Raw genomic sequence first — 14099 nt, forward strand, 5'->3', positions numbered from 1 at the left:
GTTAATAATTGTCCGTCATTTCCCTGTATGAGTGCAATATCATCCGATCAATAATAATAATAACTATTATTGTTATCCCATTTTATATCATAAGCACTATTGTGTAGAGTAGGAGTATAATTTAAGCTCGTACTCCCCATTATTTATTTGGGTATTTCAGAGTGAGGGTGGTGTATCCGTCAGCCGCCTCATGGTCTCCGGTGGCTGCCTGCTGTAAGCAGTTAATTTAATAACTTTTCTTAGATAATCTCTCTCTCTCTCTCTCTCTCTCTCTCTCTCTCTCTCTCTCTCTCTCTCTCTCTCTCTCTCTCTCTCTCTCTCTCTCAGCTAAAGTTGCCACTGCTCCGGACAGGTTAGCGGCAACTTCCAGCAGTAGTCGCAAAAGTGAATGGAAGTCATTAACTTCCATGTACAAGTAAAGTACATGCATGTACAAGTACATGCAAACGCAATACCTAGTATGGTATATGTTTTTTTTTGTTTTTTTTTTACACCAATGTGTAATTTTTTTATTTATTTATTTTTATTTTTTTTCAGGTCACCATCTACAGCCAAACAAATTTACAAGATATAGGTTGCAAAGCATAAAATTTTGATACATACTCATGGAAGACAATGATGTATCAGATGCTATGGAAGTAGTAGTGACTAAAACTCATCAGCCACCAGCAGTGGTGTATCCTTTTTTTCAATCCAGTTGGTATTTACATTTATTTCTATTCACACCACCTGAATTTCTTCTTGTGCTCATGTGCCACCCTTTTCTTTCTCTTCTTTTTATTTTAGACAGTAATGTATCAGACTTACTGAACTAGTTCAGTAGTTATCGACTTTTCCATCTGTTATATACTGTATAGTGGGAAATGCAATACAGGTGAGGCTCTTACTGAACCCTAAGTAAAGAACTCATTGATGTGGTGTACTATTGACCTTCATATATTACAGCTCCAACAGAGGCTTAGATATGCCAGTATAGTTTATATGATCATTTCTACTGTAGTAAAGCTTGCACAAACCTCAGATTGCTACAGTCCTTGACAGTGTCTCAGTAAGATAGAGATACCATACAGTTCTCAAAGAGAAGCTGAAGTGGTACGCAACAGCCTGCAAGTGGACAGAGAACCAAAGAGAAGCGGATCATCAAAAGTTTTCTCCATCAAGGAAAATATCTTATGTGTGTAAGTTATCTCATTTATTTATGTGTGAAATGTTTTATTAATGTTTTGAAATCTTCTATTCTCAATTCACTCCATCATAAATTCAGAGCAGATTAGATGATTTGGGATATATTAAGTCTTTAAAGTATATGTGGAAAGTTTTTAATGAAGTGAAATCATCTCATATAAATGTGTGTGTGTGTGTGTGTGCCAAAGTTAATAGTTACAAAGAATTGTGGAGACAGGCGTGTTGTGTCATCATGGCTGTTCAGCTTGTGTATATGCTGAGTAGAGAAGGGAAAGCAAGGATTGTGAAAGAGATGAAAGAGTTTAAATATCTTGGTTCTTCCCTATCCAAATACTGAAGTATGAAAGGAGGGACAAGATAGAGACCTGTGCAAGGAAGGACTCATGGCAAACAGGACAATGAGCATGGAAATAAAAAGAAGCCTTTTGGAATAACAAAATTGTACCAACAATAACATAATCAGGTGACACAAGGACATGAAACTTCAAGTTGAATATCAAACATTCAAGCAAAGGACTTAAGTTGGGAGATGCCTGTGGTATGAGAAAATAGGGTATTGAGATTGATAAAAGTGGGCTCAAAAGACTTGATTTGTCTAGTAATTGGCAAAGAATGAGTAATGAAATGTTGGATGTGGTGAAAAGCACTACTCTGAAATGGTTTGAGCACACAAAAGAGAGAGAGAGAGAGAGAGAGAGAGAGAGAGAGAGAGAGAGAATGGTTGACAATGAGAAGGAAGTTAGGCAATTGTAGAACAAGATGTTATGTTTTTCTTCTCCATGTATCATTGCTTTCACCTTATTAGACACAGCAAACTATCATACACATCATTCTCACTGTCCACTATTTATCACTCAAACTTGTATCACATAACTCACTTCCCTCAAAACTAGACACCAAAGAAACAAAAGGATAGGAAAAAAAGAGCAGAAAATATGTGTGCATGACTTTTCATTACAGGAATTAAAAATAAGTGGATGTGACATCTTCTGTATCAGAACTTAAAGAAATTTACACGTGTAATATGTTTATGAAATTTCAGAGTTTTGTAAGATTTCACATTATTATGCATCATTCTTATTTGTATACTTTAAGGTGACATTAATTTGTTATCAGAAATGTTTATTCTCCAGAGAGATCAGATCACCAGATGTTCGGCAACTAAGAACAGCAGTGTCTTCTTTTATGGACCTTTTACATCTTGTGACAAAGACTGTAAATCAGTTTGGCCCACCAGTGCAACAGAGTAAAAAAGTATGTGTGTAATGACAAAGATCTACTAGATTTATTGATATTTACTGTTTGTGACAGAAAGTATAAATCTTTGTAATATTTGGCTGTCTAATTGCATTTATAATTTGAAGATATTTACTCTTATTTGAGGTGTACAAAGACAACATGGGAGAACATACACCTGCTCCCTCCCCTGGTCGATCATATTATGGTTTTGTTCTGTACTTGCTGGGTTGGTCAGGAATTGCTTGCTACATTGTGTGGGCCTTTGTGCCTCATGCCTATTTGGCTTCTTTTGGACTCACATATGTTCCTCAGCCTTACTGGGCATTAGCTCTCCCTAGTGTAATAATAACATTGTTATTAGTATTTGTATTTTTTGTTTATCCAGCAATCAACTTTATGTTGGTGTCACCACCTCATGATTTACAGAACATAACTGATAGTAAATCAATCAAGTTGGAGGACTACCCACAAGCTAATGAATATGATGTTCCTCCTGTGTATGACCTAGATATATCACAAGTGTGTAGAAAATTGTACAAGTAGTGATCATCAAACAAGAGAAATGTGAAGTGTCATTAAGGTGATGTCTATCCCAGAATATTGTGCAGTCTTTGGTTTACCTTTTGATAAGCATGTAATTAAGCCACTCAAGACCATAGCCCTCACGTCACACACTGTAGTATCCAGGTCCACAGTACATATCCAGAACTCTTCATGTTCATTGAAATAAAAGATATAGCCTGTCCTAATGTCCTAATTCAACTAAACAGCTAACCATTGTCCAGTATTAGTTGGTAGTCCTGCAATTTTCCCCTTTTCTTTTTTCAGAAGTAACCAGCAGCACTTGCTAAGATGCAATGTCTTTACCGCAGTCACAATAGTCCATTTTAAAGATTAGATCATTATTGTTGCCAATCTTAAATCATGTCAGTCTTCAAGGCTCATCCACAGCATATATTTTTACACAGTGCTGATGTTTTAGAATAAAAAGTATATATATACATATAAGTTATTTTTCCTCAACCTGCACAGAGTGAAAGATTAGTTTGGGAATAATTCTAGATAGTTCACCCCACCTTTTTATGGTGTATCTCTTGATTCTCATCAATACATCTTCTGAAATAGAACCAGTGGGGAGCCATGTGTCCATCAGCAGTGTGCCTTTATTTTTATTTATTTATTTTTTCTTCAAAATTTTGTTATTGATGCAGAAAATGACTCATCTCTCCTGAAAGAGAGACAAGGGCTGTTAGAAAAGAGAGACAAGGGCTAGTAAGGCTGTTCGCCTTACTAGCCACCAATGACTTGTGGTGAAGACAGTGCTTCTGTCCACCTCTCTAATCCAAGAGTTAACCAGTATTCTCAATCATTCATCCCTTTCTCTGGTAAACTCTGGAACTCCCTGCCTGCTTCTGTATTTCCACCTTCCTATGACTTGAATTCCTTCAAGAGGGAGGTTTCAAGACATTTATTCATCAATTTTTTACCACTGCTTTGACCCTTTTATGGGGCTTTGATTTTCATTGGGCATATTTTTTTATTGGATTTTTGCTGCCCTTGGCCAGTGTCCTACATAAAAAAAAAAAAAGCATAGTTATGGGTAGAGAGAAGGCTCTACCTCACTCAAGAAGGTTACTGGTTGTGTTTCAAAGTGACTTTACGGAATTTCAATGGTAAGAATGGAACAAGGAGTGATTGAAAGTTTTAAGAATGACTAGGAACAAAAGAGATACATATGTAAAATCCAGGAATAAGTAATTACATGGATGGGATTAAAAATGGTGTAACACATGGTGTTTGGTAATGGTTATTTGACAAATTAATTATCTCTGTATATTGCTTGTTTCATATTGTAACTACTTAGGAATAGTGAGTGTTAACTCATTTAAATAGGCCAAGTGTATGGCACACTCTAGTGGGGTACTGAAGGAAGGTAGCTCAGGGAGGGAGGTAAAGCCAGCAGTCTGTCTGTGGTATAGCAGCTGTGCACACCTTTTGGATTTATACCTGTAACGATTCCTTTATACCCTGTGAGCGCCAGAGATTGGTAAGTGTTCACCTATTGTATTTGTAATAGTTTTATTTAAGAATATATTAGGAAAGTGTAACTGTAGTCAGTACCTTGTTGTTTTTTGTTAATGTTATTGCCTCTTATTGTATTTGTTACTTTACACTACACCCAGAATTGTTACTTGTGATATTTTGAGTTTTGTGGTATTTCAACACAGATTAAGTTCATAATTACATAATTAAACATTTATGTGAGTTTTATGGGACTCAGAAGGGTCTTTACAGCTCAGGTAATAATCACCATAGCTTGTTAGCTAGTAGTTTATTTATATTTGTTGGACACATGTGCATAGTGATTTGATAACTAATTAATGTGTTGCCCTAATGCCTTCATGTGAACTGTATTACTTGTGAAATACTTGTAAAATTACATATGTTAATTTGTTATTGCATTGGGATTAATTAAGGGTCCTTTTGCAATTGGACCATTCACCCTTATGTTCACCCTTACATTCACCATATTGGTCAAGTAAAGCACCACACAAGGAGAATGAACAAGTACAGTAAAATCCCTCTTATCCGGCATCAACGGGACCGCCGACATGCCGGATACTTGAATATCCGGATACTTGAATAGAAGTGAAATTATGTCCACAATCACCACCCTATACTCACGCATCTTACCATAACAAAGATCAGCTGATCTTAATCAGCAGCTGATCTGATCAGCTGCTTAAGTGTAAGCACAATACGCTTCCTCTTTTCTACAACTTTAGGCATGATGAAGGCGTCAGGCGATAAACAGTGCACACGCAGGACTGAGTCACTGAGTAAAGACAGTGCAGTGGGCCGCGGGTGGCGTGAAGCAGTGCGCTCTGGTGGCGAGGGAACAAAGTAAACCTCACGCGGGAATTTTAATCGATTTTATGAGTACACATTGTTTTTTTTATTGATTTTAAGACTCGGGGAAAAAATGTGCCGGATACTTGAAGCTGCCAGATACTCGAATGCCAGATGAGAGGGATTTTACTGTATCAGTAACCTGGCATAGCAATACACAAGAAGAACTACCCTTGTCTAACGCCGCTGAGTTAAAAACGCTGAGTCAAATGAAGTATGAGAAGGAGTGGAAGCAGGAGTGGTGTAGTATGGCAAAAAGAGAATTATATATATATATATATATATATATATATATATATATATATATATATATATATATATATATATATATATATATATATATATATATATATATATATATATATATATATATATATATATAATGGATTTCCTGCATATTCTCTTTGATCTTATATTTGAAGCTAAGTTTCACAAACACTTTTTGAAATGAAAGTTTTAAAAAATCTGGCGACATGAGACCAACAACTCTCCTACCATTTCTTTTGTGTCTTTTAAACTTAAATCCATCCACAACCTATTTCAACTTTTCTGATTAGCAAATGGTGATCAGAGAATGAAAACTGGAAATGAATGATGTCCTTGGTGAAATGAATGTGGGAATGCTAGGTAGGTAGAAGCTAGGTTTTGTGAATGGTGATGGGAATGAGTAGAATCTGCAACACCTTTTGCTTGCTGATAATTCTGTACTGGTAGTGGAGAGATTTAGATTGATGGTAAAGAAATTGTGAAGAGTGCATGAAAGCATGAAAGGAGATGGAGAGTGATTGGTTGATATATGGGACCATAAGTGAGGTGATATGAACATTAAAGTAAAGTAATAAAATAAATGAAGATGGTAGATGATGTCAGGAATGTAATTATGAATGAAGTTGTTTGAATAAGTAGATAGTATCCATCGAATAGATGTAAAGTTAAGAGTACACACAGCGAGAAAGGTGTGGAGAGGAATAAATTAAATGTTTACATATAAATTGCATAGAAAGACTGCAAAAGGTTGTATGAGGAAGTAGTGCTATTAACAACAGCATGTGGAATGAAACATGTACACCTAATATATGGAAATGGAGGTTGGATGCGATGCATATGAAATGGTTAAGAACGTACGGAATAATGTGAATAAATTGAATAAATAATGATGAAGTGGGAAGAACTAATATATATATATATATATATATATATATATATATATATATATATATATATATATATATATATATATATATATATATATATATATATATATATATATATATATATATATATATATATATATATATATATATATATATATATATATATATATATATATATATATATATATATATATATATATATATATATTTATTTATTTATTTATTTATTTATTTATTTATTTATTTATTTATGGCGAAGGGGCAGGAAATTTTGCGTATTAAGGAAATTTCTAAGAAAATTAGATTTCCGGTTTAAGGAAATCTAAGGAAACCTGTTTACTGTTATAATAATTCGAATTCCCCGTTGTGAAAGGACGTGTGCCGCGGTGTGCGGCAGATGTAAACAAACGAGTATCATCCAAAGCCGGATACACACACACGAACAGGACATGTGTACTTGATTTCACGGATTGACATCATCCCTGACAGGTTTGCCTAGCCATTTGCTACATCTCGACGCATTCTACATTATTGTATATATATCTAGTTCATTCTACTTTCATGGGACGCGGGCCTGCAGGATTCGTCTGCCCCGACCCCACTTTGAACCTATAGTCACCGCATGAAAAAAAAAAAAAAAAAAAGCCGGATCTCCGGTCTGCATGACGTAATTTTCATAAAAAAAAAGAAAAAAAAATAGGTTATGCTTTTATAATCACTGTTTCACGTCTATTCTGTTTGTATAATATTTTGGCACAGTACTGTAATTTTTTGAATTAGTCTTAAGTCCATTTCCTTGCACGCTAGTCTTGATGGTATGCAGGAAGCGTTGCAGGGCTGAAGATTTCTTTTCATGATGTGCCAGGCATTTTTTATAGGGATGCCCAGCTACTGCAGAACTTCAATCTTTCCTTACCCTATGACAAGGGGGTACTGTCATGGGTGAATGTGAGACAACTGTGCGTGTGTGGAAGAAAACCAGAAGATATACTAATCTGCATTCATCATCACATTCTTGGGAAGGAAGTACACACCACTGAAGCACTTTGACACCATCACAGATTTTGGGTATTTACTGTGCTGACTGTGTAGGCAGACTTGTACCGGTTGACAGAGAAGTTTCTGATGGTGGTGATGAGTCCCGTGGACTCATCTTATCACTTCTGCCAATCTGCCATGGTTCATGAAGCACACTTCTTGGCAAAGGAAGTGTTTCCTTCTCCATACAGACTGTCAGAAGTGGTTTGTTGACTGCATGGTGGGCTGGGAGGTGCAGCTCTTTCTGCAGGTGATGCTGTATGCAGTGAACAGATGCATCTTTCAGTAAGACTAGACGGCTTTCCTTTAGTTCTGCAGCAGTTAGATGTGATTTTTTGGTCAATTCTCTATGTAGAAGTTTGTAAGAACAATCAGACTCATGGAGCTTGAGTATTTACATTTTTCTAGTTTTGTATTTTTCTTTGTAATCTTTTCCTTTGTATTACAGATCCCACATTGGCTACACCATGGTTGACTCTCAGAGGCAAGGAGACAATGAAAGGCAGTCTGCAAATGCTGCTGTGACACAAGCAGTAGACTTAATTATGACCTGGAAGCCAGCATCTGATGTGTATGTAGCTAATGAGTGATAGAGATTAGTGGTGTCTGTGGTGCTAGCAATCTGTGGCTACCACCAATGTTTATGAACTGTGTCGTCACCTCATTAATAGTATGTCACCACACTGCCAATGTACATATGACTGGTAGGCTACTTGTAGTAAGTGTTGGAATGAGGGTTGGCACTATGTTATTCATCTCACTAAATGATCAGTAGGCTTTTTGCATGTGACTGAGTGTGTGGTGGCACTTCTTTAAAAAAAAATATGATTCATAAGCAGTACTTAATCTTTTTAGAGGTGAAGAAGTATGTGGTATTCTCGGAAGCAACACTCCAGGCACAACCCTATGTCACACTCATTACTCTGAAATTGTGAGTAAGTGCACTTCCAAGGGCATCTTGTCATGTGGCTACCTAAACCTTCACAGACTAGAGTAAGATTTGGAATACATTCAATGTGTTTTCTGTTAAATTCAATTAGCATACAGTCTAGGATATTTTAAAGCTCCTGCCATAAATTCACGTCATTGGCAATGATCATGGGTATGCGAGTTGCTGTAAATTTACAGTGTTGGCAATGGCAGGTTAAATAACTATTACTGATTTTACAGGGTACTTTAATGGTAGGATGAGGTGGTTAACTTTTGGATTAAGTGTATTCTCCACAAATCCCACTGATGCCAGATTAGTTATGGTTGACCTGCATCATCTAATGTGCCTTATTCATACTAGTAAATTAATGCCTAATTGAAAACTCTTGTTGATGCTTGAAAAATAATAAGATTTAGTATATACCAACCTTCTGTGTGTGACTGCCTACTGACACAAAAAAAAAAACATACTCATTGTTCTAATGTCAATTAAGAAAGCCAAGCTGTTGTCCTCTTTAAAGATAGGGGAACCAAGACAAGACATCATACTTCTCTCACTATGGAAATAAAAATATAGAAGGATTTCCAGTCCCGTTTCTCCATCCTTTTCAGTCATCCATTAAGATGCACTGGGAATATGGGAGTTGTGTTCTTCCAGTTTGGTGGTAGAATGTGCAACTAGGCTATCATTTCTAACACTGGGAAGATCATTTGAGAATTCTTGAGAAAGCACATGGCAAGTTGATTGGATGGTAATGTGGGATGTATTTCAGATGTATGGTGTATGTGGGAGGATGTTTAATGAAATGAAAACTTTTTATAAGGATACAAAGGCTTGTAACAAGTTAAATAGAGAAATGACTCAGTCTTGAAATACTTTCAGATGTGTAACAGGGTTATTTCTCCATGACAAGTTACCAGGGTATCTTCTTTATGGATGGTGTGATGGCAGAAATAAAACCAAAAGTTGACAATATTGGAGTGCAAACAGTTAAGAATTCTTTATGTAGAAATAAAAAAAGAAGTTTTCAAGTGTTGAGATGACATGCTATTAAGGAAAATTTCAAATTTCCAGTGAGCTCTTGCACGACTAGAATTTTCATAACCAAATTGTAATGTGTTTGCTCATGAAAAATCCATCTATTAATAGGATAGTGTAATTTGACCCAAAACTTGATTTAGCAAATGAATTTGATAAGATTCAGAAAGAAGAAGAGAGGATGTGCTTGTGTGAATTTTGTTTGGGTGTGGGTGTGGATGTAGAGTGTAGCCACTTTGTTTCAACTAGCCCCTCATTCCACCTTGATGTATCATAAACACTACAGATAGGTCTCAGTCTTTTTTATGTGTTTCCAAAGTGAATATTAGTGTGTGGCTCTTTATACTTAGGATTGTCCATCTCAGATCTCATTGATAATCTTGACTTAGGAGTGCTACTGATCTGAATCAATAATTTCAACTGTATGTGCATTAAGTGACTTCTTATTGCAGGTTTGCACTGAAACACTTCATGTTTGCCTCAGCATTTCTCAGCACTGGCTCTGCTACTTACATCAATGCCTATTACCGCAAAGTTGTCAAACTGCGAAATCAGGCATTTATGAGCTCCCTTCTTCCTGTGATTATTGCACCATCTCTTCTTGGGGGTATGCTCCACCATCAGGTAAGACAGACGTACTCCCCACTGAGCCATGAAGTACTGAAATGCAAGTATACAATGGTTATGAACAATAAAGATATTCAAGACTTCTTGTTACGCAATATTGAATATGATGATGATCTCATCATCTCACGATATAATCAAATCTCAAGACTTTGAATCCTTTGAAGCAGGTTGCATGTGCTGTTTTATTGTTGTTGCAAACCTAAGGGATTTTTTAAATAGATGCTTTTCTTTCAGTTTGTACACCGTCCACTGATTTTAGAAACCTTCAAGTGTCCTGTGTGTGTGGAGCTGAGGGGAGGGATGGTACAGTTGTTCTGTGGCTTTGTCTATCCACTAATGTTGGCCCCATTGGCTGCAATGCAGGTGAGTAATCCTGTTGTCTATGCTAGGTAAGTTAATGAACAACCTCTTTCTCTTCTCTTTGTGTCTCACAACACAACTCATAGCAAATCCTTAAAAAACAACTCCCTTTCACACAACACTACATGCACCTTTCACTCAAAATTCAAAATTTCAATATGGTGACTGATACATCAACCTCACAGTCCCTACCTGGGGAGAGGACCTGAAATGTCCCCAAGTCAGATTATACTTCCGGTATCAACCCAGAGTGATTTGAGTCTTCTATTACTTGAAATTTATGCATCTTACACTTCTGCCCAAACTCATGCCAAGACTGTTCTCCATCTAGGCAAAAACTCCTTCATCAACAGAAAACGTAAAAGTCTTCCTAGATCTAACCCTCCACATTACCTCTGGTACCAAGCTAACTATATCTGCAACAACTTTTATTCTTCATACTTTCCTCCTCTATTGCAGCCTGATTACACCACTGCCATTTCATTTATCTCTGAAGCTGAACTCTTCACCATAACTCTGCCTGCTTCTACATTTCCTTCTACCTGTGACATGAACTCTTTGAAGAGGGAGGTTTCAATTGTAGATAATCCTTTTGCCCACTTTCTTTTGGGGACCAGCACCTTAGTGGTCCTTCTTTTCTTCTTTTTTGTTGTTCTTGGCTAGAGCCTCTTACATGTAAAAAAAAAAAAAATTAAAGTTGAAAAAGCTGAGGATGCATCAAAATACTTGGGGTCAAGACTAGTAGAGCAGTCCCTCCCAGGAAATAAAAAAGATTGGTGAGATGGAAGTGCACTGTCACTGTAAGAGGTGGCCCAAGATAATTAAAAGTTTTCATGAAGTGATGAAAACGGACTAAGATGGTTTGGACAAGTGGAAGGAAAGGCTGAAATTGACTGTGTGCACTGTCTTGAACATTTTGAAGGGAGAACACCTACAGGCAACACAATGAAGCTGTAGGATGAGATCTGAAAGAGGGGACCTGGATGGGGAGAGATTTGACAGACATGTTACACATAGTTCAGCAGAGTGATGAGCTTCCATCAGGGAACAAAAGCTGCTCTAAACATGTTCAAGCATGGAACCATGCTTTGACAGTGATCATGCTATAGGTAATTCCCAAATATTTATTACAGTTTGCTGCCAGATTGTTCACATACCCTGTGCCAGATGCCAAGAAACCTCTGTTATTGTTGATGGAGATTCACAAGATAACAAAGCCCATTCTACCCAAGTTTTATATCCTAGCTGCATTACAAGTAAGTATTTCTTTTTATTATTATTATTATTATTATTATTATTATTATTATTATTATTATTATTATTATTATTAATATTATTATTACTATTATTATTATTATCATTATTATTATTATTATTATTATTATTATTATTATTATTATTATTATTATTATTATTATTATTATGAGAACTGCCTATTCTTTTTACCAAGCAAACTGCAATAAAGAAGTATGTTGTTATATCAGCTGTCAGTATTTCATAGATGGCCGATGTTGGACATGTATATATAATGTGATGTGGTGAATAACAAGCTTTTTTAATTGCATTCCTCTTCCAGTTCATTGGAGGGATGGCCTGGACTCACTGGGAATTACACAATCTCTACACTGTATTGGGAAAGCTGGGCAAGATGGAAGAAGCTCTCGAGGATCATCGTAAGAATAAATTGAATCAGCAGTGAAATGTGGTTATGCAAACTTATACATATATATTCTTCATTACTGGTCTTGTAACACTCCCACTCATTCATCCATCATGTGGCAATGTATCGACTTTATATTTAAAAAAATTATGTCATATTCTTATCCATCTCTCAAATGCTAAAATGAATGAGAAATTTATGTAACATTTCCCTAAATGTTATGAATCTGTTCTTTTTTTTATTCTGTCTTACCGCCTCAAGGTTTGAGGGCAACTAGGGTGGGATCAGGGTGTGGGTACAACTCTGCCACTTTTTCCCAATATAAAATCAGGTAAGTCACCTGCTGGTGGACACGGGGAAGATGATTTATGTCAGGTTGAGGTCACCAGTGCCTCACCTTTTGTGATGACTTCACCATTCTATTTTTATGACTGTATTCCTCATTAAGTACCTGAATGATATTTCCTACTTATTTTCCTTCAAATTGTTACTAGAGATACTTGAACACCTTAAACCTGGTGTGACAGTTAATTAAAGTAGGATGTTAGGTTGAGGTCGCTGCCTCACAGTGCCTCGGTCAGGATGGGTAGGTGTGAGTGTTGCTGTTCATGAGTTAAAATATTTTATCATTAGTTAAATAACATATTTCCCACTAGTGTTTCTTCATATTACCTTCTCAATATAGTTAACATACCATACTTGCCTGCCTTAAAACTGCTATAAAAGTTTCTTAGCAATACTAAAATATTCATACCATGTTTATTGGCATATAGATATCTATGTGTAATAAGTTTACTTTTGAGAGAATATTATAATATTTATGTCAACAGTATACTTATTATTTATTTACCTTGTTTATAGTGCCTGTTACAAATATCAAAAGTTTTGTAACAACTCTAGCAAACATGGTATATCTACCTATGTCCTGGCCTTACCCTAGTTGCCATTTAAGAATGATGTTTTTATAGTTGTATTTTCAAGAGAAAACAAGTGTCTTTATTTTTCCTTTGAGCATCAGAAATCTGTAGCCTGAGTTTTATTGTTTGATTGCAAGTCTTGTATGAATGGCCTTATGGACACGTCATCCACCATTCTTGTGTGTGTGTGCATGCTTGCGTGCATGGTAAGCTCCTTGGCCCAAATAATTGATGTTAGAAAATGTGACATCACACCCAGGTTCATATAATAATTGTTTTGATTTTATCCTCAAAGAGCATCACCACTGTCAGTTACAAAATCACTGTGAAGATGTATAAAGTTACAATCTGTTTGAGGTTGTGTGTAAATATCTTTTTTTTTTTTTTTTTTTTTTTTTAATATTTATTAAATAGATTTGAAAGTAGTGATAATTTATGTGTTCATCTCCCTACCTAGAATTTCTTATCAGAAACTTTAAGAATAATATCATGATGTGATTTCATGGGTACACTGGTCTTCTGTGTTATATAAAATTCCTACTATTTATATATTTTTTCACTGATGCTCATTTCCTAGGCTTTTGATCATACTTCTGCTTGTTCATGTTCATATCAGTCTGTAAGTTGTTGGACTTTCTATACTGCATTAAGAACATCTTCCTTTAAGAAGTCAAATGAAATAAGGCATACATGCATAGACTCAAACTGTCAATGACACATTTTACTACTTAGCCTTGGTGCCTCAGTGGAATGAGTGGTCACTGCATCAACTACATTGTATGGGGTAACTTTTGTAGCATACCAAGGTTTTACCATACCAAGTTCCGAAAGCAGCACCTACTGCACCATCATACGTCCATCCTCTCTCCAGCACTTCAACTGATTTGCTGATCAGACCAGATGCAAGCAAACCCTGTGGAAGCCCTCGAGGCAACATTGCCTTAACTGAGTATGAATCACTAAATTCTCTCGTCTCCTGTCAGTGGCAGTTTGCCAGTTTATCATATTTGGCTCTTTTATTATTATTATTATTATTATTA

General features: G+C 36.0%; 2 protein-coding genes across 5 annotated transcripts; both read left to right on the top strand.

Annotated features, from left to right (window-relative positions):
• The first annotated feature begins 86 nt into the window (after positions 1 to 86).
• LOC135102384 (uncharacterized) lies at positions 87 to 2597 on the top strand. The gene is made up of 4 exons (XM_064007566.1): positions 87 to 213; positions 538 to 676; positions 1050 to 1178; positions 2319 to 2597. The coding sequence occupies exons 2-4, from the start codon at positions 606 to 608 to the stop codon at positions 2449 to 2451; spliced, it is 333 nt and encodes a 110-aa protein (XP_063863636.1). The 5' UTR covers positions 87 to 213; positions 538 to 605; the 3' UTR covers positions 2452 to 2597.
• Positions 2598 to 6825: 4228 nt separating this feature from the next.
• On the top strand, positions 6826 to 13491 carry LOC135102393 (uncharacterized). 4 transcript variants are annotated; one of them, XM_064007615.1, is made up of 8 exons: positions 6837 to 6977; positions 7367 to 7556; positions 7975 to 8097; positions 8382 to 8519; positions 9948 to 10119; positions 10357 to 10485; positions 11616 to 11738; positions 12059 to 13491. In XM_064007615.1, the coding sequence occupies exons 3-8, from the start codon at positions 7994 to 7996 to the stop codon at positions 12179 to 12181; spliced, it is 789 nt and encodes a 262-aa protein (XP_063863685.1). In that variant the 5' UTR covers positions 6837 to 6977; positions 7367 to 7556; positions 7975 to 7993; the 3' UTR covers positions 12182 to 13491. The 4 variants fall into 4 exon arrangements, with proteins under 4 accessions (XP_063863675.1, XP_063863685.1, XP_063863656.1 ...); XM_064007605.1 differs by lacking the exon at positions 7367 to 7556 and having other exon boundaries at positions 6826 to 6977; XM_064007586.1 differs by lacking the exons at positions 6837 to 6977; positions 7367 to 7556 and adding an exon at positions 7577 to 7811.
• The last annotated feature ends 608 nt before the right edge of the window (positions 13492 to 14099 follow it).

The sequence above is a fragment of the Scylla paramamosain genome, chromosome 1 (assembly GCF_035594125.1).
Source record: "Scylla paramamosain isolate STU-SP2022 chromosome 1, ASM3559412v1, whole genome shotgun sequence".
Classification (NCBI taxonomy): domain Eukaryota; kingdom Metazoa; phylum Arthropoda; class Malacostraca; order Decapoda; family Portunidae; genus Scylla; species Scylla paramamosain.

Bases quoted from the DNA above. Each gene is read 5' to 3' on its own strand.
- LOC135102384 (XM_064007566.1), top strand. From the start codon at position 606: ATGGAAGACAATGATGTATCAGATGCTATGGAAGTAGTAGTGACTAAA. The intron at 677-1,049 runs GTATCCTTTTTT...ACAGTGTCTCAG, and splicing joins CATCAGCCACCAGCAGTGGT to TAAGATAGAGATACCATACA. The intron at 1,179-2,318 runs GTAAGTTATCTC...TTTATTCTCCAG, and splicing joins AAGGAAAATATCTTATGTGT to AGAGATCAGATCACCAGATG.
- LOC135102393 (XM_064007586.1), top strand. From the start codon at position 7,672: ATGAAGCACACTTCTTGGCAAAGGAAGTGTTTCCTTCTCCATACAGAC. The intron at 8,520-9,947 runs GTAAGATTTGGA...TTCTTATTGCAG, and splicing joins CTAAACCTTCACAGACTAGA to GTTTGCACTGAAACACTTCA. The intron at 10,120-10,356 runs GTAAGACAGACG...CTTTTCTTTCAG, and splicing joins GGGGTATGCTCCACCATCAG to TTTGTACACCGTCCACTGAT.